Source organism: Pristis pectinata, chromosome 2 (genome assembly GCF_009764475.1).
Source record: "Pristis pectinata isolate sPriPec2 chromosome 2, sPriPec2.1.pri, whole genome shotgun sequence".
NCBI lineage: Eukaryota > Metazoa > Chordata > Chondrichthyes > Rhinopristiformes > Pristidae > Pristis > Pristis pectinata.
Genome location: NC_067406.1, coordinates 68,414,953 through 68,441,832, shown reverse-complemented (window position 1 = coordinate 68,441,832; position 26,880 = coordinate 68,414,953). Strand labels below are relative to the sequence as shown.

At 41.1% G+C, this 26,880-nt stretch overlaps 1 protein-coding gene across 1 annotated transcript in view; it reads left to right on the top strand.

The window, feature by feature from the left end:
• Nucleotides 1-767: 767 nt before the first annotated feature.
• n4bp2 (NEDD4 binding protein 2) overlaps nt 768-26,880 on the top strand; it is a 74,985-nt gene continuing 48,872 nt past the window's right edge. The window contains exons 1-4 of the mRNA XM_052041963.1: nt 768-1,714; nt 11,515-13,015; nt 17,890-18,014; nt 22,462-22,550. Of these exons, the coding sequence (XP_051897923.1) occupies nt 1,444-1,714; nt 11,515-13,015; nt 17,890-18,014; nt 22,462-22,550 (1,986 nt within the window). The 5' untranslated portion in view covers nt 768-1,443. The remainder of the gene's footprint in view (nt 1,715-11,514; nt 13,016-17,889; nt 18,015-22,461; nt 22,551-26,880) is intronic.

Below are 26,880 nucleotides of genomic sequence, written 5' to 3'. Positions count from 1 at the left end.
TTTGAAATCTGTTCTATTCATACACCAGCTGAGGGTTCAGATACAAAATGTGTGACTGATCTTCACTGTTGGACTCAGTTCAGCAGGGGAATGGAAGGCTAAAAACACCAATATTTGGCCTCTGGATTTCAGCATTCCTTTTTTTCAGCCATTGCATTGTGTTGGTGCAGAAGGCAGGAACATGTTGACCTGTACCATGCTGTTAGCCAGCAGTTCTCTATTAAATCCTGGCTGTGGTTCAGTACAATCCAGGCTGATGGTGTAGGAGGAAGATATCCACAAATAATACTGCTCCATTATGTCTTACCATCAATATGAATTTTGATGAGGGAAGGTGCTGATATGATAATCCACAATATAAGAACAATCAACATTTGTTTTGTCTTTACATTGTGGGACTTTGCGTCAACTGGTATTCTCTTACAGCTGGTGGCCTCCTTTTGATATCTCTTGCAGATAATATTAGGGGAGGAGTTGGCTAGGGTGGGGTATGGGTGTTGAAGGGAAGGGGAAAGGATTGGGAAATGTCAGAGAAGATAGAATGGGACATGTTGTGGACAGGGGGCAATAGGAATTGGTGGTTGAAAGGAATCTTTCTGGCACAGTAAACAAACTTTGCTCACAAATAGTTCCCCTCATAATCCGTCCCTTATTAGGATCTTGCAGAAACTAAACCAATCTATGACGTCATGGTCATCATTGAAAATTGATCGAAAGAATGAGATAAATTATTTATTTATATCAGAGGTAGAGAAAATACACATTTAACAAGATTCTATTCAAGAACCATAAAAATGTCAGTAAATGTACTGAAGCTAAATTAATAATGGTGTTGGGAAATTCATGGGTGTCTGAAAATTGAAGCACCTCAGATTTCCACTTTAAGAGTCATGTATTCTCAGGTAGTCCCTCAGGTGGAGGAAAACTTGCTTCCACTCCAGATCTTTGAGTTGGTTGACTAGGCCAACCTAGGGTCCGGAGAATCTGCCACAGATGCTCGACGGGGCTGGTGGGCGGGGAAGTTTGGGAGGTGGACGCTGGGTTTGCGTGTATCGTCCCGATGAAAGGCCTGGAGGTGCTCCATACCATCCCGGGGTCCAGGGATTCCCTCGATCGGTGAAGATGTGACATGTCTTTCAACGAGGCTCTGAATGTTACCGTTCACCTGGTAATCTCATGGTTTGGGGGAGCCGAGATGATCCGTTTTGGTTGCCCGGTTGCCGGGCACACCAACGACCAGAGCCAATCAGCGCCTCAAACTGGTCGATCGCCAGCCCGGGGCTTTCTTCACGTGACCCGATGCCTGGCCCCGCCCCTGCGGTTTCAGCGTGACGTCACCGTGACCCCGCCCCTCGGCCTCGAGGTCATGTCGTTCCCTTGGCCGGAGGTCGGGTGAGGGAGCCAATGGTGTCATCGTAAGTTACAACAACAACAACAACAACAATGCCGAAAAAGAAGAAGAATATTACTGTGTCCAGCCCAGCTCGGCCGCCTGGATGTGGTCCACCGCCCAGCACCTCGGCGGCGGCTCCGGCTGCAGTTGATCGGGCCCCAGTTCCTTCTCGGGCCTCGGCCTCCAGTTCGATGGCTGCCGTAGCCGGCGCCATGGGTTCCGGGGTGAACAAGGAGGAGCTGCTGGACCGGATGACGGAGATGTTTTCGCATCTGGACCCGAGCGTCGTCTATGTGGTGCTGTCTGAATGTGACTTTAAAGGTAAACGGAGGGTGCGCTCGGTTGCAGGCCTTTCCTATCTGACTTTCCCTCTTCGCCTGGACCTGGAGCCTCCACAATCGGCTACTTGCCCTTCAAACAAAAATACCACTGGGTAATCGAAACACGTTCCCTTGCGCCAGCTCCCTGTTCTGTCTTTCTCTTTGGAATTTGATCCGTAAACTGATAACGTTTGGTTGGAAACATCTTTTTGAAAAAAAATCTCGGTAATCCAGCTCATTGTGTAAGCAGTGGTTATGTACAGTTGCTGAGTTTGTTTTTTAATGAAAAGTATATTGGAAATGTTTAAATGTTCACATTTACAGTTGAGTGAGCCAATGGCGTAATGCAAAAGTTCTTATTTTGAAAGTTAACATTCTTTTAAGGGCACCTGATCAATATTTTGTTGAAAAATCAAAGGCAGGCAGAGGAAAATATTCAAGGGTATGTTAATAGTCTCTATGACAAAATGAACCACCCCACTGACTCTTGAAAATGCTTGGCTCATGACTGCCCAAACTGAAGAAGCTTACAGGATAGCACTGAGAACCTTGTAACTGAAGAAGAAGCTTACAGGTAGCACTGAGAACCTTGTCTTTGTATTAGGAACATTAGAGAAGCCCTGCGTAAATGGCAGAAGGAGTGCACTGCCCAACCACACTTCAGGCACCTCCTGCCCCATCTGTGGAAGAGTATGCAGTTCCCACATCCTTCACCTGAGAACCTCCAGAAACATCCTTAATCCTGAGGATTGAATCCTGAAGGAGAAAAAGATAATTAACCTGAAATATTGTGTGTAGTTCTGATCGCCACATAAGAGGAAGGATGTGATTAAACTAGGGAGGGCACAAGGATATTGCTGGGACTGGAGGGTTTGAGTTATAAGGAGAGACTGGATAGGCTGGACTGAAGGAGGCTGAGGGGTGACCTTATAGAGGTTTATAAAATAATGAGGGGCATAGATAAGGTGGGGGCTGAATCTTTTTCTGAGGACTGGGTGTTTAAAACTAGAGGGACTGGGTGTTTAAAACTAGAGGGAATAAGTTTAAGGTGAGAAGGGAAAGATTTAAAGGGGACCTGAGGGGCAAGTTTTTCCACACAAGGCGGTGGTGTATGTGGAATGAGCTGCCAGAGAAAGTGGTAGAGGTGGGTACGATTATAGCATTTAAAAAATACATTTGGATAGGTTCACTGATAGGAAGGGTTTAGAGGGGCATGGGCCAAATGCAGGCAAATGGGAATAGCTCAGGAAGACACAGTGGTTGGCATGGATGAGTTTGGCCGAAGGGCCCGTTTCAATGCTGCATGACTCTGTGACTCTTAATTCATTTGCTATATATCTGAAATTGCTTCTTATCTGATGCACAACAAAACCAATTTTATTCAAAATCTTAACCATAAGAACATTCCAGTATTGATACCCTCCATTACATGTAGGGTCTTTGACCTAAAACTCCTATTTCTATTATGTCACAGATGCTGCTTCACTTGCTGAATGCATCCAGCCTTTTTTTAATTCAAATTTCCAGCATCTGCAGTTTTTGATTTTCAATAACCATGGAATAAGGTTGAATGCATAATATGTGTTTTTTTTAAAGTGAGCTGTTTAAAAAAGAATCTTATTTCTGTATTTTTTTTGTAAATGCAGATACCTGAAGATCATTAATGTCAGATGTAAGCATTTGCCTCCATAATTTACATGGTTAACTATTGATAAATGATTTGTTCTTGATCTTTGAACGGGAATCCCAAATTCTCTATGTGTTGAACGTTAGGTCCTGAGATGCATATATAACACACAGATCAAGGAGGTGTATAAGACATAATGAGGTCACTAAAGCAATTGACACTAATCTCTGGATGACTACAAGAACGAGATTCCAAGGCTATAAGAATTCCTGCAGATTTGAGGGCAGTTTGAAGTTTTTAGTAGTGTTCAAGACTGAACAAATAGCAATAATACAATGATTTTTTATTTAAAAATAAAAGTGTTGGCAATTTTTTGCAAGCAATTTATTCAAGCTTCGACATTCAGGATTATTAATTTTATTCAAAATTCTATTTGTTTCACTGCTCTAAGAATGTGCAGTTTTCAACATTTATTTTGTGGATTCAGCATTTCCTTCAGCCTACTATTTTCCCTCCTGATTGTTCTTTTTTTCCTGTCCAATGGATACGTATGTCACATGCGTGGCCAACGTAAAATGCCTATTCCTAATTGTCCTTGAGAAGATCATGGCAAGCCACTTTCTTGAACTGTTGCTGTTGTTATGGTCAGTGTTTTCCACAGTACTATTGGGTAGGAAGTTCTAGAATTTCAATTCAGTTATCATGAAGGAACAGTGATGCGTTTTCAAAGTTGATGCATGATTTGCAGGGGAATTTGGTGTTCCCATGCACACACTGTTGTCCTTCAATATGGAAGATGTTTGGGGTTATGTGCTTAGTAAGAAATCTTAACCAATTGTTTGTAAATCGTGCAGACTCCAGCCATGGAATGGTGATGATGGAGTAATTGAATATTGAAGATATAAGATGGAATGTTGATTGCAATCATTCAGACAAATAAGGGTTATTTTTACTTTTCATCTCATATGCAAAAGCATTTTTTTAAATAAAAAGTGTTCATGGAATGCAAGCTTGCCACATCAACATCTGTAGTCCATCCCTGGACTCTCGTAACAAAATGGTGATAACACTGTAATCCATGTGGTGAAGTGCTCTCTCAATGTAGTTAGGAAGATCATTCCCAGATCTTAACCTACCAACAATGATGGAACAGTAACTATCTGTTCAAGAAAAGAAAATAAGTAGGTGACTTTAGCAATGTGCACTGTGACGAGAAAGGCTTTTGAATCATCTGAACACTTAGTCAGTATAAATTCCTTCTACACCTGTGTATATGCTAATGGATGTGCTGCTAATCAACTGGACTACCTTTGTCCTCCAGTGCCATGGTCTTCACAACCACTACAGTTCTGACTTGTGTCTTGGAGCTGGAAGAGAGATCTTAGGTGAACTAGTTACTGCAGAATATCAGCCTCTGCTCTGCCTGGTCCAGTTAACTTTTGGGTTGAAAGGGACTCCCAAGATAGCTGGGAATTTGGAGGTGATAATGCCATTGACTGACAAAGGGAGGTGGCTAAGTTACCTCTCATTGAATTGAATGACTCCACTGTTAATTATCAACTTGTCTTTTCCAGGTCTGATTTTTTTTATGGGCCAGTTTATTATCAGAGGAATTAGAAATGGAAATGAACACTGCAGTCATTAGTGAGCAATCATAGTTCTAACCTAATAGAGGGACAGTTATTGACAAAGCTACTGGAGATCAGCGATTGTCTTCCAAACAGTGTCCCATTGTAGAACTGCTGATCAAAAGTATGCTGACTAAACAGAAGTGACCAGGTTGGATTTGACTTCGTAACGAGTGTGAAAACCAAATCTGTTCTTCACATCAGATACTCTCCAGGGTAATGTTATACAGAACATGGGAAGAGCTTTAATAGTAAATACAAAATTAACAAAATAAAACCGCTTACAATAATATAATGTAATTTCTTCTGTACTAACTATTTCACTGCAATTTATAATTTCTTTCCCACATTTTCTTATGACCTAGAAGGAGCCCATTTAGTCCATTGACTCTATGCTGGCTCCCAGAGCAATCCCTTTCCTCCATTTATTCCCATATAATCTATTTCATCTATTCCCATATAATCTGATTTCATTCTAATACAAATGGAAATGAAAAAGTATTAAGTTTGATTTAGTTCATTAAGGGTGGGAAATTAACAAAAATAATCTTAATTGTCCCTGATCTAAGTGGCTTGCGAGGCTATTTCAGAAGATAGTAGATGTCTTGTAGGTGACATTGTAGATCCGGAGTCAAATATAGACCAGACCAGGTAGGAATGACAGTGAACCAGATATGCTTTTATAGCAATCTGGCAGTTTCATGGTCACCATTATAGATTTTACATTATTTGTTTATTATTTAAAATTTATTTAATTTAAATTTCCATCCATGATGATGTGATTTTTGAACTTGAGTCTTCAGATCAATGGGCTTGCCCTTTTCAATGTTACTTCAGTAAATTAATTTGTATCCCACAAATCATGGTATTGTGTGCTTTTTGGATGTTAATTTTAGTATTTGGAGTTGTGTAAATAATTGGAGGTTGTTATTTAGCTTAACTGCACTTTAGTAGTCCTAGTTGCTCATTTGAGAGTTATGTTCAAAACATTTCTCTGAATTTACTGTGCATCCTTTAGTCAATCATTTTCTGTGGATGTTAAATATTTATTTCACCATTCAATTAAAATTATCATTTCTTGTCACCTTTATAATATAACAGGACAGGGCAAGGGAAAATAAGAAAAGTCTTAAGTCAAACATTGTTTGCCCACTCTTTCGGTAATGTGGTTTAGTGCATTGAAGTTGAGATGGAGTAAATAAAATGGAGGGTAGAGGGTTGCAATGAAGGAACTCTTTGTCTTCTGTCATTTAGGGTGGATTGTTGGGAAAACAGTTTTGTATCTCATGTTTGGAGGTTGATCAAATTTTTTGCTGTTTTGGATCTACAGTTTAAAGCTGATTTTTCAGTTCCTACTCGCGGGGGACTGCTGGTGGTAAACCAAACCCCACTCCAAGTGGAATTGTGAAGTTGTTATTCAGTGAAGGATGTTGTTGTTGAGTCGCTTGGTGCTGTTGTCATTTGAGTACTGACTTGGCCTAGTCATCTGTACAGTGTGTTTAGCACATCAGATCCTAAATTGCTGTGAGCTCCTGCCACTGACTTCAAGATAAAATTTTGCACTTCCCTTGCCATAAGTTGCAGTGGTGAGGCAAGCAAGTGGTGACCCTATTGCATCCAAACTTGCAAATAATTTTTAAAAAGCTAAATTAATACATATGCCATTATTCTTTCCATGAAACTGGATGAGAAAAGCATTCTGATACAGTATGATTAAGCACCAGGTTGGACTAGTGCAGATGCACTTACCATTCATTTAAAATGGTGGAAAGTTGCTGCTGGACTTCCATGAGGAAAACAGTATTGGATTGGATTGGAGAAATAGTGGTGAATTGCTAAAAGTAACTTTGGGATTTCCACATTTGCAAAAACATCTTGAAATTTTGCATGGTTATGTGGGAAAGGGCTAAAGTTGCTCTGCAAAATTTGGACCACGATTGTGTCTGGATACTACTTAGATCTTTTAATGATGGATGAGGTTTTTGGGGTTGCTTTTGTGTGCTTGTTTCCTGTATTCCTGCCCTATTGGGTGGCTTGAGGGAAACAATTTGTATGGAAGAAAGGTGTAATATCTGTTCCTAGTCTTATAACATTTTCAGCAATTTGGCGGCTCAAAGTTTGCCTTGCAATCAGGTTTTTAATCATTTATCCATAAGAACAAGCAATTTAGTAATCCCTGTGTAAATTGGGGCAGGTATGGCTTTAATCTTTGAGCAGCGGGGTTGTTGTTGGCAATTATTACTGTTCACTTTTAGAGGTCAGGTGGGGAGGAGAATGGAGGGGATGTTTCCAAAAAACGTTCTGCTCAGTGTCAGTCTGGCCACAAGTTTGCTGCACCTTCAACTTTCTGAGGAACTGTCTTCCTCAGTTGAGTCAAGTGTTTGATCTCTGGTTTACAGAGGTAAAATTTTCTGTGCTGTCTGCTCCGAGTTAATGACTTGGATTTTTTTGTGTGTGGTGGCACTGGCTACCAGCTGTGGTGTTGAATGAAGTGACCTATTTTTGCTCCATGGTGGCATTGGATGAAAAGTGGATGTTTATTGCTGGGAGGAGCATGTCCTCTGTGTATTGGGTAGGGAAGGGCACTCAACCTCTGTGTTAGGCTGCTGGAATGCAAGTGGCATGGCCAAAGTTTCTTGGATGTTATTCTCATTTTTTTCAGATCATATCGATGACCCCTGCGTTATTGGCTGTTTGGGTAAAATAAATTCGCCCTTACCGAACTCAAATCACTACCCAAGAATTTGAGATACAGAATAACATTTCCTGTTATGGAATTTATGTTGGGGGGGGGGGAGTATATAGATAAACAGAAAGTTTTAGTTTCAACTGGCATTTCTTGATGAATGTGCAGATGACTCAGCCTCGTGTTACGGAAAATCATGATATGGACTGTTTTCAAGGAACACAACCCCATGCCCCCAGTAACACTGGGGTCACCTGTATTTTGCATTTTCTGCTTATTGGGGGAATGTTGAGAATCATCTGATGATCCATTAATTTGTGTTCTGGGGATAGTCATTCCTTTTCATTTATGCTGAGTTGGTTATGTAGCAACAGATAGTTTATAGCTATTTTAAGTCTCTTGAAAATTTAGCACGACTTGGAAACTCAATTGTGGATGTTGCTGAACCAATCAAATTTTTCAAAAAAACCCTCACAAAATCCAGTATTTTAAGTTTTTGAAAGGAAATGGTTAATTATCAGTATGTATAGTGTTAATCTATTACCCTGTCTGACAGATGAACAAGTAGTATTTGGTTTTTTGCAATTTCTTTTGAATCTCTGTTTATAACTTTGTAGGAAGATGGCAATTCTGCATTTGGATATAGGATTTCAAAGTTTCCATATATACAACAGTTGGCAACCTGTTGAGTTTATCTTTGTATTCTTTCTGGACTATTTCTGCGCAAATGCAATTTATTGTTGATGATCCCTGCAGATTAAAGGGTTGGATGAACTTGTGATTTATGCACTGAGTGATTGTGGGGTTAACGCATTTGTGACATATCAGTTGGACCAATTCCATGACATATGTCAGTGACAATAAACCTGATACTGATTACTTAAATGTTTAATACAGTCCACAAATTCTAATTTTTTTGCCAAGTTGATGAAGCTAGAGAGGCTGTAGTCAGCAGGAAGAGGGGAGGAGAGATTGGAGGGGGCAGTGGTTGGTGGGGAAGGAGAAGGGAGATTGGAGGAAGCTGGGAAGGGGTGGTCTGGGGTCAGAGAGACTTGCAGAAAGGGGTAGGGGGCCCTGTTGTGGCCATTAGACATAGTTTTGTAGGGGAGGCACCAGAAGCAATTAAATATAAAACACTGGTATTCAATTTACTTACGTATTTGCTATAAATTTTATACTTAAACTGTAATAGTAGAAGTCCCAATCTTGTGTTCAGTACCATGATAAACTACATGGCTATGAAGCACCATGAGATAGGTGGCCAAATGTACAAGGAACCCATCAGACCAAGGTGAAACAGATGAGACAGAGAACCTGCCAGCAGGGCACAAGACATCAGTCAGCAGGAATTCACATTATCTTATCAATGTCTAACAAGGTTTTAATGAGTGGTGATTAGTGGGTCAATAAATTGTAAATAGATGTGAAGGGTACCAGAAGGGTAAGGAATAGTCATTCATAAGTAACCAGACAATTTTATGAATGGGCTAGGCATCTGGGCACAATACTTGTGAGTATCAAGGTATCTGCCACAGTGTAACAGTGAAATACCTGTCTCAGACTTGTGTATAGGACAGTGGGATGTCCCAAAAGTGATCCTGGTCTAATGGGCCGTCAATCATAGTCCTTGTATTCAAATTGTATAAGGTACCATGAATTTTGATTCTTTGCAAGGTTCTTATCTGAACTCCTCTGCATTACGTGTATTGATATTGGAAAAAAAACTAATTACAATACAGCTCCAGTCTCTGAGAAGCTTTAATCCATTATACAATCCTTTAAAATTATTCCTTTAATATTGCACTATAGTTCACATTTTCTGGATATCTATTGACATTTACAGGGCAACATTTGTATTAATGAAGCTCTCTTTGCTGCACTCTAATTTTTAAAGGATTGCTTCACTTGTATCTTAGAGTCTGGTATGTTCTTTTTCTCTCTTGGATTCCATACAGAGGTCGATGGTTAGCATTAAGTGCTACTCCATTGTAAATAATTTGTCACAACTTGTTTAGCACCATCTACAAATACAGTTCTGTTGATTTTCTGAAACTATGTTCCAACTTAAAAATAAAAAATATAGACATGCTAATTGCATATTTAGTTACATAATTTATGTTGTCCCAATACTATTCTACAGCATCTCTATTTTTCCCATATTAGATACTGAGGGTATTTGAATATTTCAGATCTTCCTTAAGTGACTTTTGCATGGCTTGTTGATGTTCTGGTTTATTGGTTTGGGTATCTTTATTGGAACTGCTGGCATTTACTTCCATGAGTACCAGCAGGTTTGTGCCTCCTGCTCACATCCTGAATTGAGCCCACTGGTAATTTCTCAGCTGCCATCCAATATGGAGTTCAAGTGTGGAGCAAGAACTTGCTGAGATTCCCTAGCACTTGCACAAGGGAATCTTGTGTTATCCTGGCTCTGGCAAAGGATCTGCAAATCCATTCATCTCAGTCTGATTTTATGACTGTGAGGAAGAAAGATAAGAATACAGTAAGTCATGATTTTTTAATTATTTGTGCCCAAGGACATAAACAGAAGCAGGAGTCGGCGATTCTGCCTCACACACCTACTCTACCATTCAGTGAGACCATGTGTGATCTTTTCCTTGGTGCCACTTTCCTATATACCCCATATCCCATGGATCCCCTAATATACAAAAATCATTTGATTTGTCGTGGTTGTACTCAGTGACTGAGGCTCCACAGCTCCTTGGGTTGAGAATTTCAAAGATTAGCTATCTTCTGGTTGAAGAAACTTCTTCACCCTTCACGCCTGAATGGCGGATCCTTTATTTTGAAACTGTGACCTTAGCCCAGGGGAAAGAATATGTCTGCCTCTACTCTGTCAAGCCTTGTAAGAATTTTTCTATATTTCAGTGAGATTATCACTCATTTTCCTAAATTAAAAAGTACAGGTTCAGTCTGCCAAAACTCTTCCCATAGGGCCACTCTGCCCACCCCATCCCTATCCCAAGAATCATTCTATTGAACTCTATTGCAAGTGTACCCTTCCTCAGTTTGGGAGACTGGATCCGTAAATAATATTCCAGGTACAGTCTCAACAGAATCCTATATAATTTCATGATGCTTTTATTCATGTACTCAAATCCTTTTGCAATAAAGGTCAATGTAGCATCTGTCTTTTGAAATGTAGTGCACCTGTACCCAAACTTTCAGTGATTCATGCACAAAGTCACTCAAGTACCCCTTGAACACCAATACCTTTCAAGCTATAATAATTTAAAAGATAGTTGGCATTTTTAATTTTTTTTACCTGAATGGATGACCACACATCTTTCCACATTATATTCCATCTGGCACGTCTTACTTATCCATTTAGCCTGTCTCTGTTCCTCTGAAAGCCTCTTCTGCGTCCTCCTTGCATCTCTCCCTGCTGCCTAGCTTTCAGTAAAGATTTAAGTTGAGTGTTCTCAATGTTTTTTTTAAACAATTTCAAAATATTATCCATTTATTTCATTTTTAATTGCTCTTGCATGTTGCATGTCAGGAATATTTTCAAAAAATCTAGACAGTTTGACACGAGGCAAAGCTGAAGTTGTTGTTTTGCTTTCAAGTTTTTCCCTGAGGTAATGTGTGTGTGGGGTTTGTACAAGCTTCCTCATGTACCTGCATTATATTAGCAACTCATCACTACTTGAGGAGTTCTGAATCTGGACATGTTAGTCAGCAATGAATGCTGCGGTAGGCCCCATTCAATAAAATATGGGCCAACATCAACTGACAAACTTGAATGTATAAATATTTAGAAGTTATTTTGTAAAGCAGTGTCAGAAAAGTTCTTCTTATGATTATCCTTAATGTGAATATTTGTTCTTTTTTTTGTCCAGCTGATGATGCAATGGATTCTTTATTGGTACTATCTGATGCAGCTAAAGGAGTGAAATCTTCTTGCTCCTCTGGGTTTGAATGTGTGGCAGCTGCCCTGAGTGATCAAGTTAATGGTGACAACGAGGTAGTCATGGAAGACTATGGAAGTAATTCAGTTGCTGCTTCTGAAAGTTTTAGATGGGATGAAAAATTGGACCCTTCAATTGAAATTGAACTGGAGAAATATTGCATGAACACACATTATGAACAAGGCACGTCTTTTCCTCAGTACCATCCATTTATGAACCGATATAACTCTCCTATTAACCAGTTTCCTAGTCACTATGTTGGTGACCAGTTGCCTCAGCTAATTCAAGCAAATTTGAACTCTGCTGATGGGACACATTATTCAGAGCAACAAACAGGTTCAGATGCCAGCTCACCCCTCAGACACTTGTGTACCTTGAATTCAAAAGATTGTGAAGAAAATTTGAGCCTTCATTTTAATAGTGAAAACAATATAGTTGAGAAAAGATCAGAAGTTCAGTCAGAATATGATAAGTTCTCTTCGGAAGCTATTGAAAGGCCCAGCAAAAATCCTTCCATTGAGCATGGAACTGTGACGGTTGCATTTCCGACTAATATAAGGACAGATGGTGCAGATATATGGACAAATCAAAGCGAAAGTCATGGCCTGTCAGCAGCCATTTCTATGAATATTGGTGCTATTGGCTCAAAGAAGTATGGTGGCTCAGAACAACTTAGTCCAAAGTATGACACACTTCCAAATGCAGTGAACCACCAACTTCAACATTTGCAAAGCAGTGATATTTCTGATAAAGCAGTAGGAAGATTTTCTGGTGCAGATGGAAATGAAATGTGGTTTGGATCAAAAAGAGAGAGAACATCTTCAGAAAACTACAAATTATTTGGAGAACCTCAAGCATTTAAAGGAACAAATGAATTGCTTCAGAAAAATGTCTCTCTCTCGAAGAAGTCATTGAAAGATGAAGAGAATGTTTCAAAAAATATGCAACAAAATACAACATGTTTTCCTTATTGGTTTGATATAGGGAAAGACAGCAGTGGTGAAAATCTCCCAAAATTAACAAACAGTGAGGAAGCAAGTTATCCTCAGTATTCCAACAGTGTACATTTTACAAATATTCCAACCATGTCTCCAGTCTCATGGAATCCATGGGCTCCTGAGTTCCAGCCAATGAGTATGGCAAAAACCTTCATCACACCTGTGGCAATGAGTCCTGTGAAACCAAGGCTTAGTGATACTTCACCATGGAAACGTGCTGGACCTGTGTCCAGTCCTGATACACATCATCCAGTTACAAGTTCAGGTTCCAATAGTTTGCTTTCAAAACCACGCTTAAATCCACATGGCGTACAACAATCACAGACTTATGAGCATTCGTTTCCACAGCTCATGAACAGAAAAACAATGGTTACACCAAAGGTGTTGTTTTTGATGAGGGGTCTGCCTGGATCAGGAAAAAGTACTCTAGCCAGGTATGACATACTTGATACATAACTAGAAGACCAGTTGAAGGGGGTCAGATCAGTAAATTCAGACATGGTTCAGTCCGAGAAGTCTCAGTTTAGAGTTGGTGTCTCTGTTCGGGCCCCACTCCAGAGATTTGCATATAATCTAGGCTGAGACTTCTTAAATTGGCAAAAGGAAGTAGTTTCAGAAGTCTTGCATGATTTTTCAGTTTGTGTTTTTTTGCTGAATGATATTTCAGTCTGTTAATTTAGTACAAAAATTCTGCTTAAGTGTCAGACCATCTTATTGTTCTACAGTTGGTTTATCTCTGTTAGCTCCTGAACTTTGCTCTCTCTGCTTGCAACCTTTAAAATTGCATTGCATCCTACCAGTTGTTTGATATAGATGTTAATGACTTGGGTGTAGATATAGGAGGTGTGATTAGCAAGTTTGCAGATAGCATTGAAGTTGGTGGTGGTGTGGATAGTGAGGAAGGTTGTCTAAGGCTACAATAGGATATAGATAAGATGAAATGTTGGGGAGCATTGGTGGATGGAATTCAATCCTGACAAGTGTGAGGTCATGCATTTTGGGAGGTAAAAAAGTGGTAGAACATGTACAGCAAATGTAGGGCACTAAGGAAGGTTGATGAACAGAGCGACCTTTGGTTTTAAGTTGATAGTTCCCTGAAAGTGGTAGGTGGGACAACTTTACAAAATACCTGTTGAATTGTGTGAAGTTCTGGTCACCACCCTATAAGAAGGATGTGGTTGTGCTGGAACAAGTGCAGAGGAGATTCACCAGGATATTGTCTGGATTGGAGCTATTGAGAGTTTGAAAAGGGATTTGAGGGGAAGTTTTTTTTTACACAGTGGTTGATATCTAGAGGAGGTGGTAGAGTCAGATACAATCACTATGTTTAAGAGACATTTAGACAGGCACTTAAATAGGCAAGACTCAAAAGTATACGGACCTAATGTGGGCAAATGGGATTAGTGTAGATGGGCACAGAGGTTAGCATGGACGTGATGGGTTGAAGGTCCAGTTTCTGTGCTGTACAACTTGAGTCTATAACTCTGTAAGATAGTTTTACAGGTCAGGAGAAATTTGAAAATCCTATACATTTGAATCTTTATAGAGGTACATAAATGCAGATTAATTTTTCTGCTAGCTATTTTAGAAATCCTGAGTAGAAAATTTTCCATATGTGGTGTGCAAGTATAAAATTGAATTTGGGAGCAAAATTGAAAATAGAAGTTTTCCAGTGCATTGTTTTTTAAGCACAATTTATTTCTCATAATTTCACTTCTGAAAGGCCATGCATGGCCTCCAGCTGAAAACTTCAGTTGCACCCAACGTCTAAAGCTGAAGTGCAGTACAACTGAATGGATGTTGCAGATTTCTGAGATTGAAAATATGTGGTTTGATGCTTTTATTTTGAGGCTGTGTTTGGAGGTTGGGATTGGGCCAGGGGATGCATGTTTATAGGGTTTGGAAAAAAATTGGAAGCCAATGGTGATTGATAGTTGGAGTGTAGAGTCAGGAGGTTGTGGTGCCTCAGAGGATTGGGTGAGGGGCACATGCATGGATGAGGATCTGAACCTTGAAGGATTGTGGGGTGAAGAGGGAGGTGCGAGATTAGGGCCTATGTCTTGAGTGGAGTGGGATTCTGTATGGAGGAGATGGCTCATGAACTTGCTGGTGAGTGGGCAGTGTATCATGAGGCCAGTCTCTGGGCCTTGGTATTGCAGGACATCTCCATACCCAATATTTAAAGTGATTTGTGCTTGGGCATTGGGGGAGGAGGGAATGGTTGGATTACAAGAATCAGATGGATCACCAGATTGAGTCCTGTGCTTCAGGAGATCACTGATATGGGGTCTTGGTAGATTGGGACCTGGATCTGAGAGGATCATGAGGTTTACTGTGTCTGGAGTTCTGGGCCTAGGCATATTGGTAATGAATTAAGGTCAGAGGCTCTGTATTGTGTAGGGTGGTGAGGCTGCCCAAGGGATGAAATTTCAGTAATTGGTATTGGTTTATTATTGTCACTTGTACCAAGGTACAGTGGAAAAACTTGTTTTGCATACCGATCATACAGGTCAATTCATTACACAGTGCAGTTACATTGGGTTAATACAGAGTGCATTGAGGTAATTCTGATTGGCACTCTGCTGTGAGGACCTGGTTCTCGTGGAAGTGCCCAACAGTCCAGGTTCCTCTGCAATGCTCAAAGGGTAGTTTTACTGGTGGGCAGGGCGTGACATAATGCCTTGCACCTTGATGCAGAAATTACATCTAGAATGCATGCATGACATTTCTAGAGTGAAGCATGACAACCAAGAAAATTCTTAGTCACAATTCACTACTAAAGCACTATTTATAAAATAAAAACATTCAGCAAGTTACAACACATTGAATATTCCTGAGATTGGCTTTGTCAATGGAACATCCATTTTTATTTTATTCCAACAACTTTCTGTTCCTGATATGCTTGTGCATGACAATGTAATCGATAATTAGCTTTGCTAAGACTTGTCAAGTAATGTTGGAACTGCACTTTTATATTTGCTCAGATTTTGCCTTTGGAGCCAGCTTCATGTCTCTTATTTGGTAGTGCAAAATACATTTTATAGCAGAGAAGCATCAGGGAATGTAGTCTCTATAAGCAAATAAAGTTGGAGAGAAAATGGCTTCTGGAATGCAGTTAATACTCTTCGGCAAAGACAGTTCCCTCTGCCTCTTTCCCCTAACCCATCCAAACAAATCATTCCCTTGTAGCCTGACTAAGATGACACGTTGACCTCTCAATATCGGAGAAGAAGTACAGGGCTTTGGTGCAGGATTGGGGCAGAGGCTACATATAATTCTCCAACTAAACCCTATACTACCTATGGAAACAGAAGTGAGGCTGTTGAGAAAATCCACCTGTCCCTTTTAAACAAGTAAGAATTGGAAATGTATCTTTTTAACCATAGGATCCATGCTCAATGCCCATTGGCTTCCACAACCCCCACATTGGAACACAAAATATATACTTTGGCTCAATAATGCATTTCCACACACTGAAAGCAGAAAGTCTACAGCAAAAAAGAGCCTAACGCTTCCCATTAATTTTCAACAGCATTTCCATTGCTAAACTTCCCCTGATCAATCTCCTGCCATGACCATTGATCTGAAATTTAACTGTTCAGTTACAAATGTACAGTGGCTTTATGAGCAGGTCAGAGGGTGGATATTTTGAGGCAAGTGCTTATTTCCTGAGTGACCAAAGCCTTTTTGCCATCTAAGTGACGTTATACATTTGAAATACTCTTCATTTGGTCTGGATAATTCAACTCCATCACTCAAGAAACTTGATATCATCTAAGTCAAAGCCACCCGTTTGATCGATCCTCCATCCTAAGCCAATAATCCTGTATGGTGGGTGTACTGTGATTGCAGTGTGCACCATCTACAAAATAAACTGAAGCAACTCGCATATTTGACAGCACCTTCAAAATCCACAATCTTTACAACCTTGCAGTACATGGAGAAATAGACAGTTGGGAGGGTTACGCCTTGTAAGCGGTTCTCCAAATAGCGCATCTTCCTGATGTGGAAATATATTCCAATTCCTTCAGTATTGCTGGGTCAAAATTCTGGAACACGTGACCTGATAGTGGTGTGAGAGTACCTTAACTATAAGGGACCAGAAATTTCTTTTCTAATTTTATGTGGCTCAAAAGGCATCATATGCAACAGTAATGCTGTTTTTAAAAAGGCTCTTAGGATCATAATCTTCCTATGTGATCCTTATTAAATAGCTTTTTTGTGTTCCCAGGTGTAAGGACCTCTGTTTCAGCTTCAGCCTGAGCTCAGAAATTTCAGTGTAGTTGAAAGTGGGAGGATGTGTTAAATGTGAACAATCTGTAGAATAAGTGGTGAGACTTGCAGAGTACCGTGGGACCAGCCTGACAATAGCATGGTATCGGGGAAACAAGTAAAAACTGGTTGTTCTATGAATAAGTAATGATTACCATTTTGCAGATAAAGTAAAATTGAAAATGATGCTGGAAAGTTAAAAGCAGGTAATGGACTAATTTTGCCATCATTGGGGCAAGTATCATATTCTTCTGGTGCTAACAGAAATGCTGATGGAAAAGTTGGGGGTTTGGAGAAGCAAAAATTGCAGACTTGTTCCACTGCAGGTTAAAACTATTTCAACTGCATAATGCTGTTTTTCAGCACTAAAAAATAAATTTCTAGGTTAAGGTTTAGAGTGGTTCAGGAGGGCAGTTCACCTTCACGAGCTCTTTTGTCCGGGCATTTAAGTGATGTTCTTGCCAACTCTGCCCAGAGCCCATGTGTCAATTTTAAAAAAAAGATTAGTGAAGTGAGTTGTGTGGTCTGCAAAATTTTACTGCAGTGGAGGATACCATTTTTGGCCACTGTCTTCTTTGAAAGCCTTTCATCCATTTTATCAAATATTTATCACTTTGAATACAGATGAGGAATTGAACACAAAAGTGCAGTTATGAAAGATGATGTCTGGACCAAATGTAACTGCACAAGATTTTCCAATTGAGGGGATTTACTAATTCTGGAGACAAAGCAATGTAGTTTAAGGGGGAATTTGGGTGATTTCTATGATACAAGAGAAGACAACTTGAGCAATAGGACTGAGCTTTTGAATTGTGCAGATAAAGACAGGTTAAACTGAACCCATTATTTTCAGCACAGTGAAGGACAACTCTGGCTGCCAACTATGCTAACATTTATGTTACATCAAAAGTAAACAAAAAGTCACCCAAATTCATAAAGAACACCTTTTTCTAAAGCAACCTTATTATAGGAGTTTAATTACGAGGCCTGCAGTAATCTTGCACAAAACTAATGAGTTTCTATTCAATTTGGGCAGAACGCTTGTTCAACAGGGTCCTAACGGAATAATTTTAAGCACAGATGAATATTTTTATCGATATGGGCACTACCAGTTTAATCCCAATTTGATTGGAGAAGCTCATCAGTGGAACCAAAAGAGAGGTGAGCACTCGGTTATCATAACCATAGAACCATGGAACAATACAGGCCCTTCGGCCCACCATGTTGTGCTGCCCTTCAAACCACACCTAAGACTATCTAACCCCTTCCTCCCATGTATCCCTCTATCTTAAATTCCTCCATATGGTTATCTAACAATCTCTTGAACTTGTCCAATGTATCAGCCTCCACCACCCCAGGTAGCGCATTCCATGCACCAACCACTCTCTGGGTGAAAAACCTCCCTCTGACATCTCCCTTGAACTTCCCACCCAATACCTTAAAGCCATGTCCTCTTGTTTTGAGCATTGGTGCCCTGGGAAACAGGCGTTGGCTGTCCACTCTATCTATTCCTCTCAATATCTTGTATACCTCTATCATGTCTCCCCTCATCCTCCTCCTCTCCAATGAATAAAGCCCTAGCTCCTTTAGTCTCTCTTCATAATCCATACTCTAATCCAGGCAGCATCCTGGTAAATCTCCTCTGCATCCTTTCCAACACCTCCACATCCTTTCTACAATGAGGTGACCAGAACTGGACGCAGTACTCCAAGTGTGGTCTAACCAGAGTTTTGTAAAGCTGCATCATCACTTCGCGGCTCTTAAACTCGATCCCCCGACTTATGAAAGCTAACATCCCATAAGCTTTCTTAACTACCCTATCTACCTGTGAGGTGACTTTCAGTGATCTGTGGATATGAACCCCCAGATCCCTCTGTTCCTCTACACTGCCCAGAATCCTGCCATTTACCTTGTACTCCTCCTTGGAGTTTGTCCTTCCAAAGTGTACGACCTCACACTTCTCTGGATTGAACTCCATCTGCCACTTGTCAGCCCAGCTCTGCATCCTATCAATATCCCTCTGCAAGCTTCGACAGCCCTCTACACTATCCACAGCACCACCAATCTTTGTGTCATCTGCAAACTTGCTAACCCAGCCTTCCACTCCCTGATCTAAGTCGTTAATAAATATCAAAAAAGTAGGTCCCAGAACTGATCCCTGTGGGACACCACTAGTCACAGCCCTCCAATCCAAATGCACTCCCTCCACCACAACCCTCTGCTTTCTACAGGCAAGCCAATTCTGAATCCACACGGCCAAGCCTCCCTGGATCCCTTGGCCTCTGACCTTCCGAAGAAGCCTACCATGCGGAACCTTGTCAAACGCTTTACTAAAATCCATGTAGACCACATCCACTGCACTACTCTCATCAATCTTCCTGGTCACCTCCTCAAAGAACCCTATCAGGCTCATGAGGCAAGATCTTCCCTTCACAAATCCATGCTGGCTGTCCCTAATCAGTCTATGATTCTCTAAATGATCATAGATCCTATCTCATAGAATCCTTTCCAACAGCTTATCCACCACAGACGTAAGGCTCACCGGCCTGTAATTCCCTGGACTATCTCTACTACCTTTTTTGAATAAGGGGACAACATTTGCCACCCTCCAATCCTCTGGTACCATCCCCGTGGACAACAGGGACTCAAAGATCCTAACCAACGGTTCAGCAATCTCCTCCTTTGCCTCATGAAGCAGCCTGGGGAGTATTCTGTCGGGCCCCAGGGACTTGTCTGTCTTAATATTTTCTAACAACTCCAACACATCCTCTCTCTTGATAGCTACATACTCTAGAACATTACCCTCACCAACACTGTCCTCAGCATCATCAAGACCCCTCTTCTTGGTGAATACTGAAGAGAAATATTCATTGAGAACCTCACCCACTTGCACAGCTTCCCACCTTTGTCTTTAATCGGACCTACCTTTACCCTAGCCATCATTCTGCTCTTCATGTACGAGAAAAAAGCTTTGGGATTCTCCTTAACCCTACTCTCCAAAGCCTTTATGTCCCCTTCTCGGTCTCCTCAGCCCTTTAAGTTCCCTCCTTGCTACTCTATATTCCTCACGAGCCCTGTCCGATCCTTGCTGCTTACACCTTATGTATGCTGCCGCCTTCTTCCTAACTAGTTTTTCCACCTCTCATGTCACCCACGGTTCCTTCACCCTACCATTCCTTCTCTGCCCCACCGGGACAAATTTATCCCTAACATCCTGCAAAAGATCCCTGAACAAGATCTCCATAGTACATTTCCCTTCAAAAATGTCATCCCAATTTACACTCCCAAGTTCTCGCCTTAGCCTCATGATTCGCCTTTCCCCAATTAAATATCTTCCTGTCCTCTTTGCTCCTATCCCTGTCGATGACGATTCTAAAGGTTATGGAGCAATGATCGCTGTTCCCCAAATGCTCATCCACTGATAGATCTGTCACCTGACCCGGTTCATTACCTAAAACTAGACCTAATATGGCATTCCCTCTAGTCGGCCTGTCAACATACTGTGTCAGGAATCCGTCCTGGACACACTTAACAAACTGCGCCCCGTCTAAACCCTTGGCACTAAGTAAGTGCCAATCAATATTTGGATAGTTGAAGTCTCCCATTATAGTAACCCTGTTATTTTCGCATCTCTCCAAAAACTGCCTCCCAATCTGCTCCTCAGTATCCATACTGCTACCAGGGGGCATATAGTATACTCCCAGGAGGGTAACTGCCCCTTTCTTGTTCCTAACTTCCACGCATATTGACTCTAGAGAGGATCCTTCTACATTATCTACCCTTTCTGCAGCTGTAATAGTGTCCCTGACCAGTATTGCCACCCCTCCTTCTCTTCTCTCCCCCCCATCCCTTTTAAAACACTGAAAACCAGGAATATTTAATATCCATTCCCGCCCTGATGTCAGCCATGTCTCTGTAATAGCCACAATATCATAGTCCCAGGTACTTATCCAAGCTTTCAGTTCATCGCTCTTATTCCTGATGCTTCTTGCTTTTAAGTAAATGCACTTTAGCCCATCCACCTTACTACTTTTATAGCCTGTACTCTGCTTCTCCTTCCTCAAAGCCTCTCTACCTGTCAGATCTGACTTTTCCTTATTCCCTTCTTCCTCTGACCTACTCTGGTTCCCTTCCCCCTCGCAATCCAGCTTAAACCCTCCTGAACCACCCCAGCAAACCTGGCCGCAAGGATATTGGCCTCCCTCAGGTTCAGGTGTAACCCGTCCTCTCTGTACAGGTCCCACCTTCCCCAGAAGAGATCCCAATGATCCAAAAAATCTAAAACCCTCCCTCCTGCACCAACTTCTCAGCCATGCATTTATTTGCCATCTCCTATTCCTACCTTCACTATCGTGTGGCACTGGCAGCAATCTCGAGATCGCTACCATCGAGGTCCTGTTCTTCAGCCTTCTGCCTCGCTCCCTAAGCTCACTTTTCAGGACCTCATCCCTCTTCCCACCTATATCGTTGGTACGAAGATGAACCACGACTTCTGGCTGTTCTCCCTCCCCCTCTAGAATCCTGTGGACCCGATCAGTGACATCCCGGACCCTGGCACCTGGGAGGCAACATATTATCCAGGATTCATGCTCACTGCCACAGAACCTCTTATCTGTTTCCCTGACTATCGAGTCCCCTATCACTACTGCCGCCGCCTTCTCCTCCCTTCCCTTTTGAGCAGCAGGACCAGTCCCAGTGCCAGATACCTGGCTACTGCTGCTAGGCCCCGGCAGGTCATCTCCCTCAACAGCCTCCAAAGCGGAAAACCTGTTACTGAGGGGAACAGCCTCCGGGGTCCTCTGCTCTATCTGCCTGTTCATTTTCTGTTTCCTTTTCCCTCCCCTGACAGTCACCATTCTATCTACTTCCTGAACTCCAGTAATACCTGCTCTGAGGGGGGTGACCGTCTCCTTATGTACAGTATCTACAAAACTCTCCCCTTCCCTGATGCTGCGCAGTGTTTGAAGCTGCAACTCCAGCTCATCGATTGTGAGCCAAAGTTCCTCCAGCCTCAAGCACTTACTGCAGATGTGGCCATCGTGGACCGCAGCAAGGTCCATGGCCTCCCACATCAAGCAGCTGTAGCACACCACCATGTCCTCCATCTGAACTAATTCTTTTCTCCCCCTAATTTTTCTACTTAAAAATTTATAACAGGTAAACCTTACCTTTACCTACCTACCTACCAGCTACTCACCTGCCTTGCCCCTTAAGCCAAAGCATGATTTCATGTACCAGTTAGAATTCCATTGAAACCTGGGTTAGTCAATTTGTAGCACCTGGGGAGGCAAAAAAGGATTCCAAACATTTTGTGTGTGTGTGAGAAATCTGGTACAAGCAGGAACAATTACAGAAGAAACAATACTTAATTTCACAAAATAATGCATTTTTGTTAGGCCCTTAAAACAAGCTCTCCATATTATTCATTTTTATTTTTGAATGATTTTATTATTCTCATTGAACACAAATTAAGGTAGACATGAGAAATCTGTTTTATTTAACTTTCAATTATTTAATGAAACTTGTGCTTCAATTAATGTGCAATGTTGTCGTGATCATTAATTATGAACTTGTTGAGTAGTACTAAATTCTAATAATTTTATTTCAGCCAAAGAAGCCATGGAGAAGGGTTTATCTCCAGTTATAATAGATAACACAAATACACAGTCTTGGGAGATGAAACCATACATTTCTATGGTTAGTAAATTATGAAATGACTTGTATGGTCTGAATGTTTCTCTAAACATGCAATATCTTGAATAGTGTCAATTTTGCTTTAAGTGTTAACTATTGTTTCATTTTTTCCATATGTCATGCTACATATTTTTAATTATCAGATGGTGTGGAAATAATTTAACAGTGCTTTTTAAGTTGAGTTGCAGAGATAATACCTTTGGAATATATAGGGCGGAGGGAATTTTTTTTTATCCCCAAGGCAGGGTAGCAAAAACAAGAGGACATAGGCTTAAGATGAGAGGAAAGAGTTTTAATGGGGATTTAAGGAGAAAGTTTTACAACGATGTGGCTGAGTAACTGGTGCAGAGGGCAGGGCTTCAAATTCTTGGATCATTGGGATCTATTTTGGGGGAGGTATGACTTATACAAAAAGGATGGGTTACACCTGAACTCAAAGGGTACCAATATCCTGGTGGGAATGTTTAATATAGCTGTTAGGGAGGGTTTAAACTAATTTGGCAGGGGGGAAGGAAACCAGTGTGTTAGGGTCGAGGATGAGGAAAATAGAAACAAGTCAAAGATAGTGTGCAGCAAGAAGGACAGGCAGGTGAAAAGACAGGATAACTTGCTGTGCAATAGAAATACAGAGAAATCAGTAGCAGATACTGGTCTGAATGTACTGTACTTAAATGCATGTAGCATTAGAAATAAGGTGGATGACCTTGTAGTACAGCTACAGATTAAAAGATATGACGTTGTGGCCATCACCCTGAGTCATGGCTTAATGATGGATGTGATTTGGGAGCTGAATGTCCAAGGGTACACAGTGTATAGGAAAGATAGGCGGGTAGGTAGAGGGGGTGGCATGGCCCTGATGGTAAGCAGTGATATTAAATCACTAGAAAGAAGGGGCATAGGATCAGAAGAGGTAGAATTCTTATGGGTTGAGTTAAGAAATGACAAGGGTAAAAGGACCCTAATAACAGTTGTATACAGGCCCCCAAACAGAAGCCAGGATGTGGACTACAAGTTACAGCTGGAAATAGAAAAAAGCATGTCAGAGAGACAATGTCAAGATAATTATGGGGGATTTTAACATGAAAGTGGATTGGGAAAGTCAGGAAGGTACGGGATCTCTGGAGAGTGAGTTTGTGGAATGCCTACGGGATGGCTTTTTGGAACAGCTTGTTGATGAGCCCACCAGGGGATTGGCTGTTTTGGACTGGGTGCTGTGTAATGAACCTGAGGTGATTAGGAAACTAAAGGTAAAGGAACCCTTAGGAAGTAGTGATCATAATATGATTGAGTTCAGTTTCAAATTTGAAAAGGAGAAGCTGATATCAGGTGTGTCAATATTTCAGAGGGACAAAGGAAATTACAGTGGCATGAGAGAGGAACTGGCCCAAATTGATTGGAAAAGTAAGCTAGATGGAGGGATGGCAGAGCAGAAATGGATGAAATTTCTACAAGAAATGAGGAAAGTGCAGGATAGGTATATTCCAAGAAAGAAGAAAATTATGAATGGAAAAATGGCACAAATGTGGCTAACGAGAGAGGTTAAGGCTGAAATAAAAGCATAAGGGAGGGCGTACAAGGAAGCAAAAATTAGTGGGCAAACAGAAGACTGGGAAGCTTTTAAAAACTCACAGAAACTAAGAAAGTCATTAGGAAGAAAAAGATGAATTATGAAAGGAAGTTGGAAGATAACATACAAAAGGATACTAAGAGTTTTTTAAATATATGAAGAGTGAAAGAGAGAGACAGATAGATATAGGACCGATTGGAAAATGATGCTGGAGAAATTATAATGGGTAACAAAGAGATGGCAGAGGAACTAAATGAGTATTTTGCATTAGTCTTCACTGTGGAAGACATCAGCAGTATACCTGATAGTCAGGAGTTTCGGAATAGAATTGAGTTCAGTCAAGATTACTAGAGAGAAGATGCTTGGGAAGCTGAATGGGCTAAGGACAGATAAGTCTCCTAGAACGGATGAAGTGCACTCTCGGGTTCTGAAGGAGGTGGCTTTAGAGATTGTGGAGGCATTGGAGATAATTTTCCAGGAATCAGTAGACTCTGGCATGGTTCCGGAGGACTGGAAGGTTGCAAATGTAGTTCCACTGTTTAAGAAAGGAGGGAGGCAACAAAAGGGAAATTACAGGCCTATTAGTCTGACATCAGTGGTTGGAAAGTTATTGGAGTCGATCCTCAAGGATGAGGTTATGGAATACCTAGAGGTGCATAAGATAAGTCCAAGCCAGCATGGTTTCATGAAGGGAAGATCCTGCCTGACCAACCTATTGGAATTTTTTTGAGGTAATCTGAAGTAGGATGACAAGGGAGAAGCAGTGGATGTTATGTATTTGGATTTTCAAAAGGCCTTCAATAAGGTGCCGCACAAGGTGCTGCTTAATAAGATGAGTGCCCATGGAATTACAGGAAAGATATTAGAATGGGTAGAGCATTGGCTGGTAGGCAGAAATCAAAGGGTGGGAATAAAGGGATCCTGTTCTAGTTGGCTGCCAGTTACTAGTGGTATTCCACCGGAGTCGGTGTTAGGGCTTCTTTTTATGCTATATATCGATTATTTAGATTATGGAGTAAATGGTTTTGTGGCTAAGTTTGCAGATGACACCAAGATAGGCAGAGGAGCAGGAAGCGTTGAAGAAACAAAGGTTTCAAAGAGACTTGGACAGTTTAGGAGAATGGGCAAAGAAGTGGCAGATGAAATACAGTGTTGAGAAATGTGCAGTTGTACACTTTGGAAGAAATAAATAGATTATTATCTAGATGGGGAGAAAATTCAAAATTCAGAAGTGCAAAGGGACTTGGGGGGGTCCTCATGCAGGATACCCTAAAGGTTAACCTCCAGGTTGGGTTGGTGGTAAAGAAAGCGAATGCTATGTTGGCATTCATTTCAAGAGGAATAGCATATAAAAGTAAGGATGTGTTGATGAGGCTCGATGGGGCACTGGTGAGACATCATTTGGAGTACCGTGTGCAGTTTTGGGCCCCTTATCTTAGGAAGGATGTACTGATGTTAGAGAGGATTCAGAGAAGATTTACGAAGATGACTCCCGGAATGAAAGGGCTAACATATGAGGAGCGTTTGTCGGCTCTTGGACTGTATTCATTGGAGTACAGAAGAATAAGAGGGGACCTCATAGAAACATTTCGAGTGTTGAAAGGACTGAACAGAGTAGATGTGGCTAAGTTGTTTCCCATGGTAGGTGAGTCCAGGACAAGAGGGCACAGTCTTAGAATTAGAGGTTACCCATTTAGAACAGAGATGTGGAGAAATTTCTTTAGCCGGAGGGTCATGGATTTATGGAATTTGTCGCTATGTACAGCTGTGGAGGCCCGATCATTGAGGGTGTTTAACCAGAGATTGATAGGTATCTAATTAGTCAGGGTATCAAGGGATATGGAGAAAAGGCTGGGGATTGGGGCTAGATGGGAGAATAGTTTAGCTCATGGTGAAGTGGCGGAGCAGACTCGATGGGCTGAATGGCCTACTTCTGCTCCTTTGTCTTGTGATCTTGTGAACAAGTAGTGAGTAGTTTATATATGGAATTTTCTGTCCGAGGTAGTGGTGGAATCAGATACAATCACAATGTTTATGACAGGCATGGATCTAATGCAGGCAGATGGGATTATTATAGATGGGCCAAAAAGTCAAATGGATGTGGTGATCCAAAGGGTCCGTTTCTGTGCTCTGCAAATTATATTCCCTCAGATGTCTGTCCAGTTTCTTATTGAAAGCTCTGATATAGTCTGGTCCAACATTCTTGCAGGAAATGAATTCCAGATTATAACTACCCTCCACGAAAAGTTATCTCTCATCCCTCTTGCATCACTTGCCCAAAGTTTTAAATCTGTGCCCACTAGTCCTTGATCCATCTGCCACACCTCTATTTATTTTATCTACACCAGTTGTGATCTTGTGCCCCTCTATCAAATCTCTTCTCAATATACATTTCTCTAAGGAAACAAACCCAGTCTCCTCATGTAGCTGAAATCTCTCATCCTTGGATCCACTCCAGTAATTCTCTAATACCCTCTCTTGGACCGTCTCATCCTTGAAATGTGGTGACCAGAAACGGATGCAATAATTACAATTAATTTCTTGTGGTCATAGAAGTGATTTAGCAATAATCCTAAATGTATTAGTTTTAATGTTTTCAATCATTTTTATCATATAATCAATGCAGCATTATTCCAAATTTGCAACATTAGTTACAACAACAAATCTATTGACATGTACTGCAACAGCTATTTCTGGAATTCTGTTTTCTATGCATTTTTATGTCAAATTTAACCTGATAATTTTGCTGTTGAAGCAAAATGTGGA